The sequence below is a fragment of the Trichomycterus rosablanca genome, chromosome 20 (assembly GCF_030014385.1).
Source record: "Trichomycterus rosablanca isolate fTriRos1 chromosome 20, fTriRos1.hap1, whole genome shotgun sequence".
NCBI lineage: Eukaryota > Metazoa > Chordata > Actinopteri > Siluriformes > Trichomycteridae > Trichomycterus > Trichomycterus rosablanca.
The window spans coordinates 20,528,100-20,549,019 of NC_086007.1; the positions used below are offsets into that span (position 1 = coordinate 20,528,100).

The 20,920-nt window shown below is 39.3% G+C and overlaps 2 protein-coding genes across 8 annotated transcripts in view; one reads left to right on the plus strand and one right to left on the minus strand.

Annotated features, from left to right (window-relative positions):
* Window positions 1-937: 937 nt before the first annotated feature.
* Window positions 938-13,463, minus strand: LOC134334432 (aldehyde dehydrogenase family 3 member A2-like). Of its 5 annotated transcripts, none has more exons than XM_063016739.1 (11): window positions 13,418-13,463; window positions 11,143-11,352; window positions 9,665-9,896; window positions 9,484-9,566; window positions 9,193-9,401; window positions 6,635-6,752; window positions 6,413-6,554; window positions 5,358-5,524; window positions 4,122-4,221; window positions 3,795-4,033; window positions 938-1,406 (listed from the first exon to the last, which is right to left on the minus strand). In XM_063016739.1, the coding sequence occupies exons 2-11, from the start codon at window positions 11,302-11,304 to the stop codon at window positions 1,392-1,394; spliced, it is 1,467 nt and encodes a 488-aa protein (XP_062872809.1). In that variant the 5' UTR covers window positions 11,305-11,352; window positions 13,418-13,463; the 3' UTR covers window positions 938-1,391. The 5 variants fall into 5 exon arrangements, 2 of the variants coding, with proteins under 2 accessions (XP_062872809.1, XP_062872810.1); XM_063016740.1 differs by lacking the exon at window positions 13,418-13,463 and adding an exon at window positions 12,670-12,986; XR_010015489.1 differs by lacking the exons at window positions 938-1,406; window positions 3,795-4,033 and adding exons at window positions 4,347-4,630; window positions 4,745-5,172 and having other exon boundaries at window positions 4,135-4,221.
* Window positions 13,464-16,780: 3,317 nt separating this feature from the next.
* The window catches only part of ulk2 (unc-51 like autophagy activating kinase 2), a 53,043-nt gene continuing 48,903 nt past the window's right edge, over window positions 16,781-20,920 (plus strand). For all 3 annotated transcript variants that reach the window (XM_063017257.1, XM_063017258.1, XM_063017259.1), the window contains exons 1-3: window positions 16,781-17,065; window positions 19,342-19,434; window positions 20,006-20,047. In XM_063017257.1, the coding sequence (XP_062873327.1) occupies window positions 16,976-17,065; window positions 19,342-19,434; window positions 20,006-20,047 (225 nt within the window). In that variant the 5' untranslated portion in view covers window positions 16,781-16,975. The remainder of the gene's footprint in view (window positions 17,066-19,341; window positions 19,435-20,005; window positions 20,048-20,920) is intronic.

Genomic DNA, 20,920 nt, shown 5'->3' on the forward strand with positions numbered 1-20,920 from the left:
TAGCCAGTGATAGCTCAGTGGTTAAGGTACTGGACTAGTAAACAGAAGGTTGCCGGTTCAAGCCCCGCCACCACCAAGTTGCCACTGTTGGGTCCTTGAGCAAGGCCCTTAACCCTCAATTGCTCATCGTGTTCCGCTCATTGTGTAAGTCGCTTTGGATAAAGGCGTCTGCTAAATGCTTAAAATGTAAAATGTGCAAATCAACAAACCATGGAAATTGCCCAAGTGTCCAAACTTTTGCATAAAACGGTATTGTTCAGTCATGTTTTGAAAAAAACTTCCTGAAAATTAAATGCCCAATAACTCGACGTCCCGTAAACTCAAATTCTTTAAAATTTGACGCTCTTCGTGGAGAAATGTGTACAAACTCAACAACATTTCCCTTGAACTCAAAGTGTTTAACTGTTTTTAAATGTATTTATTTAATTTCAGATTAACAATGAAGAGCCGCTTTGTTCAGCGCTTGGCTCGAGTGGTGCGAATACGAGACAAATCTGCATTTGTGTGGAATAACCATCAAATCCAGTCTGAAAGCTCCACATGTACCTGTGTTTAGCTGGATTTTCCTCCTGTTTCACTTTTAAACTTGTGTTATAGCTCAGGGTGCTGAGAAATTGTGAGAATCAGCTTTTCCGAGAGAGTTTTAAATGTTTATCGTAAAAAAAAGCTTGACACTAAACCTCTCTTAATTATTACTGCTCATAAGTTCTCTCCACTAATAAAATTCCACTCTCGTTTTAGTGCAATAAGTCACATTAAGCTTTGTGCACTGACACACTCCATAGGAAATAACGGCACAGCCAGCGCAAAAGCTAATTTGCCGCTTCTTACATGAATGCACCTTTCCTAAACGAAATACGATATTTCAAGATCAAGCATCTCCACAATTAAGAAGTGCAGGTTTTATTGTAATTTTTATTGATTTTAAACCATTTTCAATTGTATTTTAGTGTTTGTCTATTATATTTGTGGTATTTTCAGTGTATAGGTGTCAAAAACAACCCCATTACTTTATATTAACCTAAAATATATGCAGTTCCACAAGACCATTGACTGCATTAACAGGTTTCCTATACATCATTATGGGGAAAAATACCTTGAAACTCAACACTACTCCCACAACCAATTGATGCTGAGTTTCAAGGTACCACTGTACACCAAATAAAATATTACAGAATAAAAGTTTACCAGTAATCGAGTTTAATTATAAAATTAATGCATAAATAATAATTGAACACCTGATTTACATTTGGTTAGTGTCTAAGCTACCAAATAAATATCACATGGTTATCTTTTTATTACTTTATGTGATAAGCCTGTATTTATTACAGTAATTCCATTTGTTTCCAGAGAGGTGCTTCAAGGCAGGCTGGCATTCTTCTTCAGTCGTCCTATCGCAGGAACCTCTACAAAAGAAGTAAAAACCAGTTTAAACAATCAGATCACACACCAGAATGAGTCATTAAGCAGTTCAGAGATTCCTCCCATTACAGCATGGCTCAAAAATACAGATGAACTGTTTTCTTTGTCTTTTCCCACCAGTTAATTAAGGTATTCTTCTTCTGACCATGTAAAAGAAACCTGGTCATTCCTACATGGTAATTGTATTACCTACTGTTCATTCTTCTCTTCCTGACTGGGGGAAGGGGATGAATTGTCCAGTTCAGTGAATTTCTATCACAAGCACAGAGACTCATTGTGGAGAACTTTATGTGGCCACTCACTATGTAAAACCTTTGTCTTGTTTACAATGTGGTAATGTAGCATTTAGTATACACTGAGCGCTCATGCGAACAACAAAACAGTCACTTAGATTTTAGCCTAGAAATCAGGTAATTAATCTCATGTACCCTATGTGATGAGAATTAAACCAGGACATTAGCTGTGTCTGGCTATATGTAATAGATCGATTCACCATCGAAGCACCCATTAAAAGAATTAAATCTAACTTATTATTTTCCTATTAAAAAAATAAAACATATAGAGCAGTGGTCCCCAACCTTTTTTGCACCACAGACCCATTTCATATAAGATATAATTTCACGAACCGGCAGGGGAGGGACGATTTAAAATAGAATAACTACAGTATAGAATAAAAAATCTGTGTGAATCCTGAGCTTTTATCGCTGCAACGAGACACTGCTCCCACCTAGTGATGATTGGGGAAAATGACACCCGAAGAGTGTTGGAACTGTAATTGCTCTTGTAGCGATCTCTAATTATTTATTCTTTCTGTGGCCCAATAATAAATGACCCATGAACCAGTACTGGTCCACATCCCGGTGGTTGGGGACCACTGATATAGAGGGTCTTTGTATCCCCCCCCCATAAAAAAATCTAGTTACAAGAACAGAAAGAAAGTAAACTAAGGGTTTAATTACGTTAAATTATATAAAAAAATATATGTTTAAACTAAAAAACAAAAAAACAAAAAAAAAAACTATATAACTTCTTAAAAAGGGTATCCGTCATGCATCAAATAATAAACTCCACTGTATGCACAATGTTGCATTAATGTCTGCACAGTCTTATATTTTCAGGGTTGGTGGGCAGGCCAGGGCTGGAGGTGTCCAATGTGATACATTTTGTTTTCTTTTCTATTTATACACCCCCCCCCCCCCCCCCCCCCCAATTTTATCCCAATTTTATCCCAATTTAGTTATATCCAATTACCCAATTCATATTTCAGCCTCTACTGCTGCAATTCTCTATTCCCAATCTTAGGAGAGAGACAACCATTGCAGATCCCCTCCGACATGTGTGGGGAGCTGTACACTTCTTTCCATCCACATAAGGCAGATTGTTATGATCTAGGGGTCCGTATCTCATACGGAGAGTCACACAGGGTACACCATTAAACCCGTCTGTTGTGCATGCTCCCTCAATCAACCAGCAGAGGTCATAATTGCAGCAATCCCGTCCTGCAATTGTATCCCACGTACAAGCCAATCATTGTCCATATAGGCGGCCCCGCCTGCCGGCTGGGCTGGGCGGCTATGTGAACAATGATTGGCTTGTTGTTCGTACAGGGAGGGAATAGTCAGATAGGGACCTCATAGCTCATAGGGACCTCTGCTGGCTGATTGATGGCGCCTGCACAGAGTCGAGAAACAATGAGGATCAGGGTGTGTCTCTCTGTACACAAAGCTGATTCGCATATGAACTCGCCTCATGCAGGTGAAAAGATGCAGTCGGCTACTGCACACGTGTTGAAGGGGGCCGTGTGTCAGTTCGCTCTTCTCAATCAGGGCGGGGGTCAGCTCCAGTAGAGAGGAAGCATAATGCAATTGGGTTATTATTTAATTTAGTAGCAGTAATACCAGGGATCTTCAAAAAGTTTCCACACTTTTAGATTTTGGTTGGAAATGGTGAGGGTGGGAGGGGACTGAGAAAGCTTATAGTCCAGATTTAGCAGCACCTGATTTTCACCTTTTTGGATGCACAAAGAAGCTTTAAGGGGAAGAAGATTTTCATGTGATGATGATGATGTGAAAGCAGCGGTGTATCGGTGGCTACTCGCTCAACCAAAAACGTTTTTTGCTGATGGCATTAAAAAGTTGGTACGACGCTGGAAAAATGCATCACAAAGGATGGTGATTATGTAGAAAAATGATGTAATTTGTTTTCAAAACTTAATAAATAGAGTAAAAAAAGTAAGGAAACTTTTTGAAGAACCCTCGTATATCATGAGGCTGCTCAGACTTTTATGTAGCTATTGTTGAGTGGCGGTTCTTAATGCAGTGCCGTGCATTGTGAATACAAAGGACATGAACTCAAGAAATGAAGTAACCTACCTTCACCACAAAAGCCGCCAATGCTGCGAGCATGGAAACCTGTACCAACTGGCGCCAGCGTCTCAAATTCACCTGCTTGAGAAGGAGCATTCGTGCCCAGCGCAGTTTCTCCTTAGTGTGAGGAGGGTAGCGGATCTGGTTCACCGGCTCCATGTGCAGCTTTTTAATGAGGCAGCTGCGCAAGTGGCTCAGCTGATCGAATGTGTGTTTACCATGGTAACGACCCATCCCGCTGTTACCTGTTGGCATAAAAGTGGCGACACTAGAACAAAGTATCTCTCTTTAAACAAAAAAGAAATCAAGAGTTGCTGAATCATGGAGGCTTACCAACACCACCAAAGGGCAAGTCACTGATGGTGAAGTGAACGAGGCAGTCGTTGGCTAGCAGGGCTCCACTGGATGTCTCGGAGATCATTTTGTTTATTACCTTGAGGATAAAATGGTAAATGTAAGATGGTAGGATTCTGTGTATTACAACCCCAAATCAGAAAAAGTTGGGACAGCATGGAAAATGCAAATAAAAAACAGAGTATCTTGCATTTACTTACTTACTTATTTCATTGCAGACAGGATGAACATCCATTCCTGCATTTCAGGAAGTGTAAATGACCTTTGCTAAGGGCACTGACACAGCCCCATACCATGACAGACCCTGGCTTTTGGAATTGTTCCTGATAACAGTCTGGACGGTCCTTTTCGTCTTTGGTCCGGAGCACACGACGTCCATTTTTTCCAACAAAGACCTGGAATGCTGATTCATCTGACCACAATACACGTTTCCACTGTGTGATGGTCCATCCTAGATGCCTCCGAGCTCAGAGAAGTCTACGCCGCTTCTGGACATGGTTAACGTAAGGCTTCTTTTTTGCACAGTAAAGTTTTAAGTAGCATTTGTGCATGTAACTCTGTATTGTAGTGCTGGACAAAGGTTTGCCAAAGTAATCCCTCACCCATGTGGTTATATCAGCTATTGTTGAGTGGCAGTTCTTGATGCAGTGCCGTCTAAAGGATCGAAGATTACGGGCGTTCAGATTAAGCTTGCGCCCTTGGCCTTTATGCACCGAAATTCCTCCCGATTCCTTGATCGTTTAATGATATTATGCACTGTAGAGGGAGAAATATGCAAATCCCTTCCAATCTTTCTTTGAGGTTCATTGTTTTTAAACATTTCAATCATTTTCTCACACATTTGTTGACAAACTGGAGATCCTCTGATTATCTTTGCTCATCAAAGACTCAGCCTTTCCTGGATGCTGCTTTTGTACCAAACCATGATTACAATCACCTGTTGACATCAGATCGTTATTTAGTTTTTTTCACCTCATTACTAGCTCTAAATTGCCCCCCATCCAAACTTTTTTTGGAATGTGTTGCAGGCCTGAAACGCAGGAATGGATGTTTATAAAGGGATGAAATGAAGTTAAGCAGACAAAACATTAAATATCTGTCTGCAATCATACATACAGTCATTTTTATTGTATTTGCATTTTCCATACTATCCCGACTTTTTCTGATTTGGGGTTGTAAAATGTAACTTATTACACATTAATAACAAGTTAATACCTTTTTGCTGGATGAGAAAACGTAAAGGGCTAAAGGCTTCTCTCTTTCATTGATAAACTGGATAGCTTCATTCAGTCCATTGACAGGTACAATGGGTAGTACAGGCCCAAATATCTCCTCCTGCATCACCTTTGATTTTGGGTCTACATCCTTTAAGACAGTGGGAGCTGAGAAAAGAAAAGCTTTATTCAAATATGCAATATGTGGCCACTTCTTACTTTCCATAGATATAAAAATAATACACAACTTTTAGATCCTTTTAGATAAGTTACTAAGTTTAGAAATGTAAAGACAGCCGCTCAGGTGGCGCAGCGGTAAAGTATGCTAGTGCACCAGAGTTGGGGTTCTGAATGCATCACATCGAATCTCGACTCTACCTTTCTGACTGGGCTGGGTGGCAGCATGAACAACGATTGGCTGTTGTTCAGGGTTAGAGGGTAGAGAGTCGGATCGTAGGTCCTCATAACTGGTGCGACTGCGGCCCCTTCTGGCTGACTGATGGCGCCTGCACAGGGCTGAGGAATAATTCTGATGGGGGTGTGACCCTCTGTACACAGCGTCCTTTAGTGTATAGTGGACTGACTGCGTACCGGAGGGGGCGCAAGTCAGTTGAGAGGCGTCCTGAGTCAGCGGCGAAGGAAAATAGATTATAATTATAATATTAATTATAATAATAAAAAAAAGTGTGTATGTAAAGACATACCATGGTAAATGAGCAGAATAACACGTGTTTTAAAAGCATTGTGCTATACAATGTTACCCTATGCAACATCTAGCCTTCACACTTCAGTTTGAACGCAATGTATTCACTTTTCCCCAATTTCCCACCAAATCTAGTCATATCCAATTACCCGATTGCATTACCCAACTTCCACACCTGACTGAGGAGAGCCATAACTAACCTATGCCCCATCTGTTACATGTTCAGTAGCCGACTGCTTCTTATCACCTGCACAGGGCGAGTTCATATGGGGCTTGGTATCACGTACAGAGAATCTCACGCTTATCTCCATTATCCCTCCTTGACTTCTGGTTTTACCACCGTTAGAACATACCGATGTAGCAGTGGGATTCGTCATGTTCTCCCCCGATAGCTGCTGTGCTTCCTTCGAGCAGAGCCGTAATCCTCGTAAAATGACGTCGATTGATGATGCGGCCATAGTCCGTGCAGGTCTTAGGGTCGTCTGTATAAAATTCCTGTCATTACGAACACAACTGTTTGTCATGTGACCAAGCAAAAAAGTAAAAGTCAGTGATATTTAAAAATATTTACTAACCTTAATGCATTTGCTGATCTCCTCCACCACTTTATCCTGGATGCATGGTTCACAGAGGATATAATCAGGCGCAATGCAGGTCTGTCCACAGTTACAATACTTTCCCCATGTGATTCGGCTAAGGACACAAGTAATATAAGTACAACCCCAAATCAGAAAAAGTTGGGACAGTATGGAAAATGCAAATTAAATAATAATGCAGAGTTTCTTACATTTATTTTGCCTTTTATTTGATTGCAGACAGTTTGAACCCGAGATATTTGAGTCTTTGATGAGCAAAGATGATCAGAGGATCTCCAGTTTGTCAACAAAGGTGTGAGAAAATGATTGAAATGTTTAAAAACAATGTACCTCAAAGAAAGATTAGAAGGGATTTGCATATTTCTCCTTCTACAGTGCATAATATCATTAAACCATTCAACGAGTCAGTACACTGTTAGCCCGGACTTTATATTTAATCAAACATTTTTAGTACAACATACATAAATTGTTTAAGTTTTTTTGCTCTACTATAAAATGCAGAGTACATTGTACTAATTTGAGTACACATTTAAATGTGCTAAAAGATTTAAGTTTACTTAACAAAAAAAATTACTTTTCTATCAGATTAACTTAAAAAAGTTAAGTTAAGGAAAAACGCCCCCATTTACATGTAAGTGCTTGCTGTTAGTGAATCAGGCAGCCATTTGTTTTAACTTTTGTAACCTGTTGTTGCAAATTACTTTTTACTGTTCATTTAAGGCTTTTTGCAAAAGTAAACTTGTCTTCCTGAAATGTCTTTTGTGAAGTGGAACCTTTGTTAAACTAAGTGGACAAACATTTTCTTCCTCATTATGCTATTTTTGAGTAGCATGTACACCAGTCTGATGGGGCTTTTTCATCTTCCGTCTAATTTTGGTAAGTGTTGTACTTTACTTAACAATTTTGTTTAAAATAAATGATCTTAATGTTGACACTAAATAAATAATCAAACAGCGCTGCTTTATTTGCCATATTTAGGCTACATGCTAGCATGTTAGCATGCTAGCCTTCATACAAAGCAAAGAGTGTGCTGGCCTGCTTTATTTTAATCCTTAAATTAATGCTATTAATGTTGATTTTAATACTTCTGTTGTTTCTTTTTGTTGTTTTACAGGTTCATGGTTACTGTGAAGAGCTGTTTGTGTTTTATCAGAACTTTAGATACAGTTTGTACAGTTTTAAAGATGTTTTCTTGACATGTTGTATTTTAAGTAAATACTTCTGAAGTGAAATAAAGAAAAATAATTTTATAATTGTGTCTGTTTTTCTATAAACATTTGTAATTCATATTTAAAATGTAATTAACATGAAAACTAAGAAAAAATCAATAGTTTTTTCCATTGAGCTCAAGATATTAAGTAGAATTATTGGGAAAAGCAGTTGGTATAACAAAAAAAAGAAAGTTTAATCAACTTGCCTTTTAGGTGTAATAACTTAATGTTTTAAGTTATGCTAACTCAAGTTTTCATTATACATTACTTAACTTTTTTAAGGCAACCGGTTTCCTCAAATTTTTTAAGTAGATTGAACTTATCCGGGCTTACAGTGTAGGAGCTTAAGCTGAACGCCTGTGATCTTCCATCCCTCAGACGGCACTGCATCGAGAACCGACACTCAACAATAGCTGATATAACCACATGGGTGAGGGATTACTTTGGCAACTTACTTATGTTAACCATGTCCAAAATACTGTTGTCGACTACTCTGGGCTCGGAGGCATCTAGGATGGACCATCACACAGTGGAAACGTGTATTGTGGTCAGATGAATTAACATTCCAGGTCTTTTTTTGGGGCGGGTGACGCTGTGTGCTCCGGACCAAAGACGAAAAGGACCATCCAGACTGTTATCAGCAACAAGTCTAAAAGTCAGGGTCTGTCATGGTATGGGGCTGTTTCAGTGCCCTTGGTGAAGGTCATTTACACTTCTGTGATGGCAGCATTAATGCAGAAAAGTACATTCAGATCTTAGAGCAACATGTGCTGCCTTCAAGACGTCAAGTCGTCATCTTTTCAGGGACGTCCATGCATATTTCAACAAGACAATGCAAAACCACACGCTGCAGACATTACAAAGGCATGGCTGCGGAAGAAGAAGGTACGGGTACTGGACTGGCCTGCCTTCAGTCCTGATCTGTCCCCAATAGAGAACGTGTGGAGAATTTTGAAACAGAAAATGCGACAACACGACCCCGTACTATAGGAAGAATGGGACAAAATAAAACCAGAAACACTAAATCACTTGGTATCCTCGGTGCCAAAACGTCTTTCAAGTGTGGTGAAAAGGAATGGCAACATTACAAAGTAGTAAATGCTTTACTGTCCCAACTTTTTTGGAATGTGTTGCAGACCTGAAATGCAGGAATGGATGTTTATTAATAAATGAAATGAAGTTGAGCAGATAAAACATGAAATATCTCAGATTCATCCTGTCTGCAGTGAAATGTAAGTCAAAGTAAATGACTTTGCCATTGCTAGAGATGTACATATAATTATATTTAATATTCATTTATTTAGATATTATGTGGATAAATCTCACCGACAGGCAATCCTAAGATCACAATGTTTGTCGATGTAACAGGGACTTTTTCCCCCCAGCTCAAGAGTGACTGGTGTGAGGTGTCGGGCAGCTGCTTCCATAACCAGCTTTCCTACTGTGCTGCTTCCTGTGTAGAAGATGTGGTCAAAACGCTCCTTCAGCAGCTCTTGCGTTTCTGGAACCCCTCCGATCACCACCTGGTACATCTCCTAAAAACAGTGTAAAGTGTTACAAGTTTAACTTTACTTGTCTTGCAAAAGCACAGATACTAAGAACTGAATTAGGTTTTACCGTATCCAAGTAGAGGGACAAGAGCTCCATGACCTTTGCAGTGTGAGAGCTGACCTCTGAAGGCTTGATCACTGCTGCATTACCTACAGAAAGGTAAATCCAGGTAATAAGGAGGTAAATTTTACACCCAGGCATATTTGGCAGCATGATGGTCAATGGTAGATAGTGTTTTAAGCTTTACCCGCAGCGATGGCTCCGACAAGCGGCTGAAGGGTCACAGATATTGGATAATTCCAAGCTCCGATGATGAGCACCACACCGAGAGGTTCTGGATGGATATAAGCCTCGTCAGTGATGGTGAGAAGGGTTTTAGCCACAGGACGAGGCGCTGTCCATTCTGGCAGCTTGCTGAGGGCCAGTTTAATCTCACCCTCAACGCCGAAGATCTCATACAGCTGTGTTCCGTTCTCGCTCTACTTAGAGCAAAAGATACAGTTAGATGCCCCAGGTTATCTGCTAAACCTACCTTATAAAACAGAGCCACCACAGGACCAGCACTGACCAGCTATTACTTGACTGGACCATTCTTATTAGAGCAGTGACAATGACCGGATGATATAATGTTAGTCAATGTTGGGCTGGTGTACATCTATTGGGCCTATCAGCAGAGATGGGTACTCGGGGACTTCAGACTTCGACTCAGAATCGTTTCAAATGATTCGGACTCAACTCATGACTCGCAAAAAATGACTCAGCATGTGTTAACATTAGTTACGTGTGACAGTTAACCCGTCTTTTATGTGTGACAATTAACCCGTTTTGGCCATCTTAACCCGCAACGCACTCAATGGGTGAATGTTACAGCCAGCTGAATAGTGATGAAGCGTCGCTCCCTACTCCCTACACAGTTTGAAGTTCACTTCATTTGAGCATTTTTGTTACCTTTGGATTGGAATCTCATTTAAAATGATGTAATTCCCTACACAGTGCACTTCACAGGAACAACTGGATGAATGGAACACTCCTACAGAATTGGCACTAATGGTTGAAAGAACCGCTTTCTGAACCAATCAATTAATTTTTAGCATTTATTCAGTTTGCGTCACACAGATGATGTGTCAATGAAACGCTTGATTGGCTTTCTAACGAGATAATGTTTTACTTCACAACCGGGAAAAGTTTGGAGGTTTTTAATTATAAGCACATTTACAAAATAACGGATTATATTCCTAATGGGACAACACACACTTATAAATGTAATAGCATCTGGAAGAACATAAGCTAAGGTAAGCAGTGGTTATGATTTTCTTGCTGTGATTTGGATTTTGGCCGCTGTGCCGTGATTTATCGGGCGCTTTTGTTTTGCAATGAAAACAAAACGTATCAGTTTAAGCTTTTAACTGGTACCTTCTTGTTACGGAAATTACATTTATTTGCACAATGACTAGGAAAGTAAAGGCACTAAGTAACACGGCAAAATACAGTCGCTAATCTGTTGTTGTTTTTTTAATCTGAACTTACATATTATTTGTTTATTTCTACGCTACATTTCCAATATATGTTTTGTGTTTATTATATTGACTCATGACTTGACTCGGACTCTAGCCTAAAGACTCGTGACTTGACTCGGACTCTAGCCTAAAGATTTGTGAATAATTTGACTTTCCTCAAACATTGTGGCAATGCATTGATTAGCATCTGATATGAACTGTATATCACCTTGCACAGGTCCTTCTTGAGAGCATCAGTGATGTCCTTTTGTCTTTCAGTAATGAAACGCTGTAGGTTCTTCAGCTGCTGCACTCTGAAATCCAGTGGTTTTGACCTCCCTGTATGAAAGGCCCTCCTGGCCTGCTGAACTGCCAACTGTTCCCGAGACATTTTCAAAAGGCTGGACTCATGACACAGTGTTTACAAAGGAAATTGAAACTGTAAGGACAAAACAAAGGTATAAATTAAAAGCCAGACATTAACTTAGTACAATGGCATACACTGATCAGCCATAACATTAAAACCACCTCCTTGTTTCTACACTCACTGTCCATTTTATCAGCTCCACTTACCATATAGAAGCACTTTGTAGTGCTACAATTACTGACTGTAGTCCATCTGTTTCTGTACATACCTTTTTAGCCTGCTTTCACCCTGTTCTTTAATGGTCAGGACTCTCACAGGACCCCCACAGAGCAGGTATGAGTGGGTCAGACACAGCAGCACTGATGGAGTTTTTAAACACTGTGTCCACTCACTGTCCTCTATCAGACACTCCTACCTAGTTGGTCCACCTTGTAGATGTAATGTCAGAGATGATCGCTCATCTGTTGCTGCTGTTTGAGTTGGTCGTCTTCTAGACCTTCATCAGTGGTCACAGGACGCTGCCCACAGGGTGCTGTTGGCTGGATATTTTTGGTTGGTGGACTATTCTCAATCTAACAGTGACAGTAAGATGTTCAGCGCTGCTGTGTCTTATCCACTCATACCAGTACAACACACACTAACACACAACCACCATGTCAGTGTCACTGCAGTGCAGAGAATGATCCACCACCTAAATAATACCTGCTCTGTAGTGGTCCTGGGAGAGTCCTGACTATTAAAGAACAGCATGAAAGGGGGCTAACAAAGAATGCAGAGACACAGATGGACTACAGTTAGTAATTGTAGAACTACAAAGTGCTCCTATATGGTAAGTGGAGCAGATAAAATGGACAGTGAGCGTAGAAACGAGGTGGTTTTAATGTTATGGCTTATTCTCAAGTGCTTACACTGTTTTCAGTGGCAATACTGAGTTACCTTCGTATGTCTGTTAAAAAGCCTTAAATCTAAATATAAAATTGGTCCACCATTGTTTATGAGACACTCTATCTAGGCTAAGGTCAGAGTTGTTAGTATAGAAAGTTATATAATGTCATTTAACTGACATGACCTCCTAAATCCTGGTTAGTGATTTGAACTTACTATAGTTTGTGACTTCCCACTGCCCAAATACAGATGTGGCCAAACATATTACTACACCTACACATTCATCAAGTTTTTCGTCCTGACAAAGAGGTGTTGTATCCATTATTCTTTAATTTATGATAAATGGATCGGAAAAAGCAATCAAGTTTTTGGAAGTTTGGCCCATTCTTCTATGGCAAATTGTTCAAGTACAATCTTCCACAAGCAAGTTTAAGCTCTTTCCACACATATCAATAAGAATTTAGATCAAGACTCATTACAGGACACTAGTTTTGGGTCATTAACCTGTTGATGTGTATGTATGTAGGAGCTCTGCCATCTGTCTGGGCTGGGCGGCTACATGAACAACAATTGGCTGTTGTTCATACAGGGTGGGAAGATGGACAGGACAGGACAGGACCTCATAACTGATGCAAAGACGATCTTTGCTGGCTGGTGGATGCCGCCTGCAGAGTCGAGGGATAATGCATCGACCAGGGTGCGACTCTCTGTACACAAAGCTGATCCGCATATGAACTCGTGTCGGAGGGCACGTGCGTCAGTCTCGCTCTCCTCAATCAAGAGTGGGGATAAACATCAGTAGATAGGACGCGTAATGCAATAGGGTAATTGGATACGACTAGATTGGGAGGGAAACTGGGAAAAATGCAAAAAACAATGTATGTATGTATATCTATAGATATATAAAGATAAAAGTATAAATATATAAATAAATACATACATACACACTGTGAGTCAAAAAGGGACCTTAGCCCCTAACTTTGTTAAATGTTAGTCAACTTTCAAAAATATTTGGACAAACATTGTAACTTTCTGTAATATTACTGGATTGCTGGTTAAAACAGTAAACACAGTTCAAATTTATTCCTTCAAACAATGTGATTTAAAAGCTATTATACAAGTTATGACGACTATAAAGACGAAAATAACGCCGTATAAACATTGTGGTTAGATTGTAAGCTAAAGGAGGTAATATAAAACACTCATCGTTGCTTAATAAACAACAACTTCATTAATCCGCGCGATCATTTACCTTTAAAAGCAGTCAAAACGTGAAGGTCCTTGTGTGGTTGGTCAAGTTTCAAATGCTTCCTCACTGCCTATAGAAATACACTACATAGGGGCTGAATTACCAAGGAATGAAAACTGTAGTAGTGCACTTGGGAGTGCACATTCAGCCATTCGGAATTCGAATCGTTTTGGTGCGGCTTCTTCACGTTTGAGCGTTGGTCATGGCTTCATAATGATGGGTACTATAGTGCCATCTGCTGTTTATAATTATTTGAATATTACTGTAGCCAACAACAACAACAGCAATAATAATAATAATAATAATAATAATATATTTATGTTAATAGAATTGCATATATACACAACATATGATACCATACAAAATTAATCCTATAGATATATTTAATACACGTACATAGACACATTTTAGTATGGGTTTTTAATATATGTTATAAGCTTACATCTACATATATCCAGAGGATGTAGGTATGTTATAATTATATATCACTTTACAGGTAACATACAGTATGTGGAAAAAAACATAATTGATATAGGGGCATATATGTCATATATTACATTTCCGTGTGGGTTATGCACTTTAGTTTGAAGCCTCAGAGATACCAGCTAGAATACATGAATATAGAATTTCATATGTTTTTAGTTTATGTCTGGTGTTGAGGCTACGGCTAAATGTCTTACACACACACACACATACACACACACAAAACCCTTTACAAAATCTCAATCTCCCACCTCACCCTCTCTCTTTTGTTTTACCTACACAACGCTGAGGTCTCTGGGATTCCAAAGAACAAAGCAGTAAAGTCAATGTCAGCAGAACACAGGGGTTAAAGGCAAGGGTTATTATACAAGTAGTGCACACTTCTCCATTGGACTGATTGTATATACTGCTTATCCTACTTCCTAACTACTTGTATAGGTATATACTGTATTTTTTACATTTTATTTCCTAAGTAGAGCACACTGAATCTCGTTGTACTTGTACAATGACAATAAAGGTATTCGTATTCGTAAAGACAGGACCGTAATCACAGAATCTATTGTGGGGGGACAGATATGCTCAAATTGCCCCCCTCCCCAGTATACTGATGTATTTAGGGTCTCTCTGCTGGCTGATTGATGGTGCCTGCACAGAGATGAGAAAAAAGTGTCTGTCCGTACACAACGCTGAGCTGCACTGCACTCGTCAAAGTGCAGGTGATAAGATGCATACGGCATGCTGCCCACGTGTCGGAGGGGGGGTGTGGGTTAGCTTCGTTCTCCTCAATCGGAGCGGGGATCAGCATTGGTGGAGAGGAAGCATGACGCAATCGGGCAATTGGACGCACTAAAAATGGAGAAAAAGAGGGAGAAAATGACGAAGGGACTTGCGGCCGTGGTATCCAAACTTACTTTAACCGTGTAGCGCAGTTTTGGGAATGGTGTTGTTACAGTATATATATATATAATTACAAAAATACAAAATATATACAAATAATCAATAAATTAACAAATTATTTCAATAAGACACAATACAGCACAAATGTACTGTGTCGATGTGCATAGGCTAACATGCTATCTAGATTATTGAGCCTATTCACATGCAGCCATACATTTTTATAGCACTTTCACACACATAAAAATAAAGTGTTTTTTTTTAATCGTGTGTATGTAAAATAAATGTAAACAGTCACAGATAGACCCCTAGTGGTGCTCAAGCACCTGCCCTTTTGCCCTGGATGAGAAAAGTGCCCTTTCTGCTGGAGCCCAATTTATTTCTACATTTATCAATATTTAAAAATAAATATTACCCTCTCTGTCATCAATTCCCCCAAAAGTGTTCCACTAGTTTTGTTTTATTTAAAATCTTACTTAGTTTGATGTGAAAGTGTGAAAAAAACAAAACATGAGCACAAACATTTTGCAGGAAAATGTCAAGTAGCTCAAATAGATACAAACATACAATATTTTATAATTACAGCATCCTGGCCAAAACGCTGTGTAGGAAAAGTCACCTTTAGTCAAGGAGTTATTTTCATGCAAGCATTTATACTTCAACAGTTGAGGTTTACAAATGAGGAATAATTTTGCTAGGTAATTAACATTACAAACTAATATATGTAGAAGGCTAAATATAATGCTCTATGATATAGAACAGCATACAAAATGATGAATAAATAGGAAAATGTTATTTAACTGTCTGTTTGATTTTATTGCATAATAATAGGCCCATTGTTAACATTAAATACCCAAAGTGGGTTTCTGATTTGAAATCAAAGGTAGGTCTTAAGTTGAGCTATTTTTTGATGATAATTTAATATATTGTTTGGTTATTAAAAAGCGCACAATAGGGCCTTGTTTTGCCTGTTTTTTATTCATTCATTCAATTTGATAATTTAAGTTATTTGATTAGATGTGTATTGATTGTGTTAACAAAAATAAACATATAAGTTAAATATCCTACTGTGTTTTTTTAATTTATTTTATTAATAATTTTGGCGATGGGTGCCCTTTTTTTTGGCTTGAGCACCTGCCCCCAAAAATGTCTGTGCACGTGCCTGTATGTAAATATATAAATATATATTGATGGCATGGAACTATTTTCTAACGGAGGGCGAATAACTGGCGGAGTAATACACGAGCACGGCGGCTTTATTATGATGTAGGCCAGCTCCGCACTTACGTCAAGTCGATCCTGCACACTGAGAGACAGTGCAGAGCTAACAGACATAACAGACAGACTGTAATTTATATGTTTTTATATTTATTTTTAATACAAGAACAATAAAACGCGCTTGTTTACGGATAAGAAAGAAGTCGACTGACTTGTCATGCGGGATTTGAAGACGCAAACGGATTGTACAGGACCAGAGCTGGATAAACAAACCGCTTTGTTTATAGGTGTTGCGGAATACAAACAACGAACACATCATGTGTGTTAATGTGACGGATTTGAAATAGGATTAATATAACGAGTGCACGTTATGACATCATAATTCTGCTCATAGATCGTTTATAATAGGCAGTTTTCTTCTAAGAAGAATTGAAATATTGACTTGGATGAAATTCGAATGAAATGACTGTGTCATATGGTATTTTTTAGGATTTTTAAAGTGCTCACAGGTTGGGGACTCTAGCATGGGCATTACGTCAAACCAACCAGTCAGTACTGGAACGTCAAACTGGTTTTGTATTGATATTGTATATCTGTCATCATGTAGAGAGAGAGCTTGGTTGTCACTTTGACTATTGGTTGCAATAGGAAGCTTGGCTAGCTCAGTGCTAAGTGCTAACTAGGTCAGAAAATGACAGCTAGGGCACTTATATCTACATCCTGAACTTCACTTAGCTTGGCTTGGCTTTGCTTAAATCCTACAAAGAGACATAGGATTGTTGTAAATAATACTAATATATTATAATATATTTATACTTATTGTTAATCATTATTATTAGATCAATTATCATTTATTATCATTAAGGTATGGCAGCCTTTACTGAGCTAGGGCTTGTAAACTCCACAACTTCCCCCATCCATTGATCATCAGCATCATCATTGGGCATCCACTTGCTTCAACCAGAGATGGAGACCGTTGGGGACTTCGAGTACACCCGAAAAGACCTCATAGGACACGGAGCCTTCGCTGTCGTCTTCAAAGGGAGACATAAAAAGGTAAACTATTTTACTAGGTGACTATCCTCATGACTATCTTCATCCTCATTCATCCAAAACCACCACTTTTTTTATATATATATACTATATACTATTTGTCATATATACAGGTGTACAGTACAGTTAAATTCTTTCTTTGCATATCCAAGCTTGTTTGGCAAAATTTTGAGGCTATGTTGGATACCGGGCCACAGGGGCATTAGAGGAAATGAGGAAGCAGATACCATAGCCAAAAGAGCAGCAGAAGTACCAGTCACACCAATGCACGTCCCACCAACAGACTTAAGACCCCTCGTAAAGAGTTATGTACATGAGAAATGGCAAAAGATATACTTTATTTGTCATATATACTTATACAGTTTTACAGTACAATGAAATTCTTTCTTCGCATATCCCAGCTTGTTTTGGAAGCCGGGGTCAGAGCGCAGGGTCAGCCGTCGTACGGCGCCCCCTGGAGCAGACAGGGTTAAGGGCCTTGCTCAAGGACCCAACCCTCCATCAGTGGCTGCATAGCAGAGCCTGGGATTTGAACCGCCAATCTTCCGGTTGATAGCCCAAAGCTCTACCCACTAGGCTACCACTGTCCCTAATAAAACATCCCCAATTTTGCCCAATCATCTGATGATTAGCATTGATGAACAGGCTCAAACAGACAAATGTCCTCACAGACACTTTCAGGGGTGGGAGACGAGCACGGGCATACAAGCGGCGTACACTCATGATGGTTTAAAATCTGGGTCAGTGCTTTTTGTATGTAGGACATTGTTATAAAGTACGTAATATGTAATGTATGGATATCTTATACATGTTAACAACCACTGCAAATGAATGGCATCATGTGATTGAGTGACGCAGGATGGACGTAGCCAGCCAGGCAGACTCTCATTCATAAAATCAGCAGAGGTGAGCATGTAGGCTGGCAGATATCTAACACCAACACCATCGCTAAGGATGCCTAAATTGAGTTTGACATTAAATAGATTAAATAGATAGAAGTCGGTACTAGTACTGATCTAAACTCAATGAGACTGACTTATCCTTGTGGAAGTGTGTTGTTTACACCATCAAAAGTGTGTTTAAACATAACTTGTGTCCTCCGTTACATGGTGTAATGTAACACGCCTTCAGTAAATCCAATGTTTAGTTCATAATCAGCTTGATACTCATTCTTAACCCCAGCTTACTTAAATACTGATAAATGAAGAAACACTATATTGATACACTATATTGCCAAAAGTATTTGCTCGTTTGCCTTCACACACATATGAACTTGAGTGATTCCCATTCTTAATCCATAGGGTTTAATATGATGTCGGCCCACCTTTTGCAGCTATAACAGCTTCAACTCTTCTGGGAAGGCTTTCCACAAGGTTTAGGAGTGTGTTTATGGGAATTTTTGACCATTCTTCCAGAAGCGCATTTGTGCGGTCAGGCACTGATGTTGGACGAGATGGCCTGGCTCGCAGTCTCCACTCTAATTCATCCCAGAGGTGTTCTATCGGGTTGAGGTCAGGACTTTATGGAGTTTGCTTTGTGCACTGGTGCGCAGTCATGTTGGAACAGGAAGGGGCCATCCCCAAACTGTTCTTACAAAGTTGGGAGCATGAAATTGTCCAAAATCTCTTGGTGTGCCGAAGCATTAAGGGTTCCTTTCACTGGAACTAAGGGGCCGAGCCCAACTCCTGAAAAACAACCCCACACCATAATCCCCCCTCCACCAAACTTTACAACATTTAAAATAAAATGCAGTGTTCTTTACATTTATTTTGACTTATGTTTTGTCTTCAGGCCTGCAACACAAAACCAAAAGTTGGGACAGGGGCAATTTATGGCTAGTAATGAGGTGAAAAAACTAAATAATGATGTGATTCCAAACATGTGATGTCAACAGGTGATTGTAATCATGGTTTGGTACAAAAGCAGCATCCAGGAGAGTCTTTGATGAGCAAAGATGATCAGAGGATCTCCAGTTTGTCAACAAATGCATGAGAAAATTATTGAAATGTTTAAAAACATTGTTTATGAGGTACCGAGGTATATTAAGAAATGAAATGAAGTTGAGCAGACAAAACATGAAATATCTCGGGTTCAAACTGTCTGCAATGAAATAAAAGTCAAAGTAAATGTAAGAAACACTGTTCTTATTTTATTTGCATTTTCCATACTGTTCTGATTTGGGGTTGTGTATATAATATTCAGTTGTTATGCACAGTGCACAGTGCGGTTATGTACTTCATCAGAAGTTTAAGAAATGTCTTTATCTCAATCTATTTCAGAAGACAGACTGGGAAGTTGCCATCAAGAGCATCAACAAGAAGAATCTCTCCAAGTCTCAGATTCTGCTTGGAAAGGAAATAAAAATTTTGAAGGTGAGATTGTTTTGTGGCTGTTTGAGGGTACTGGGTCCAAAATTCATGGGAATTCATGGTGTAAAATTAAAAGTCTGGAAAAATTGTGAAGTAGGTAAAAGTTTGAACCCTTGAGGAAATATCTTGATGCATGCTCAATACCCAAGATAGAGATACGTTTCGTCACTCATCCGTTCTTCAGTCTGAGCGGGCGGTGAAGAAACGGCAAACGGATGGCCCAACATAGAAGATCAACCTCCTCTGGCCAGGACTTCGCAGTTTACACTCAGCGGCCACTTATTTAATGATGAAGATGTGCAGATCCTTGACAAGGAAGAACGCAGTCATCTATGTGAAGAGGGCACGACCATCCCTGAACCGGGGGGAGGGGGGGTGTGGCTGAGAGTACGTCTCTCACCATCTTACAACGCTGTGATTGCAGCTATACCCCGATCAAATGTGAAAGGCACATATGGCCATTGGAATTAATAGTCATTGAGATTTGCATATAGACCTGATCACTGATGGCTTTGGGGAAATAGCGGGCTGGGAAGGATTGTTTACACCTTGTTTTTTTTTACCTTTTCTGTAGGAACTGCAGCATGAGAACATTGTGGCACTCTATGATGTCCAGGTAGGCCAAATTTTTATGTTATTTTGCTGTTTGATTGACAATCTGAGATGATGCTTAAATGGCTTCTAGCAGTAGTACTGGTGTAAAACTATTAACTTGCAGTTCGCTTTTACATGAACCCACCTCTTACCAGAGATGTTCACAAGTCACAAAATACGAGTCCGAGTCAAGTCACGAGTCTTTAGGCTAGGGTCCGAGTCAAGTCACGAGTCTTTAGGCTAGAGTCCGAGTCAAGTCACGAGTCAATATAATCTACACAAAACATATATTGGAAATGTAGCATAGAAATAAACAAATAATATGTAAGTCCAGATAAAAACCAACAACAGATTAGCAACTGTATTTTGCCGTGTTACTTAGTACCTTTACTTTCCTAGTCATTGTGCAAATGAATGTAATTTCTGTAACAAGAAGGTACCAGTTAAAAGCTTAAACTGATACGTTTTGTTTTCACTGCAGAACAAAAGCGCCCGATAAATCACGGCACAGCGGCCAAAATCCAAAACACAGCAAAAAAAAATCCTAACCACTGCTTACCTTAGCTTATGTTCTTCCAGATGCTATTACATTTATAACCGTGTGTCCCATTAGAAATAGAATCCGTTATTTTGTAAATGTGCTTATAATTAAAAACCTCCAAACTTTTCCCGGTTGTGAAGTAAAACACGAACTCGTTAGAAAGCCAATCAAGCGTTTCATTCACACATAATCTGTGTGACGCAAACTGAATAAATGCAAATAACAGCATTTCTTACTAAAAATTAAAATCAGAAGGTCTAATTGGTTCAGAAAGCGGTATATATATACAGTGTATCACAAAAGTGAGTACACCCCTCACATTTCTGCAAATATTTCATTATATCTTTTCATGGG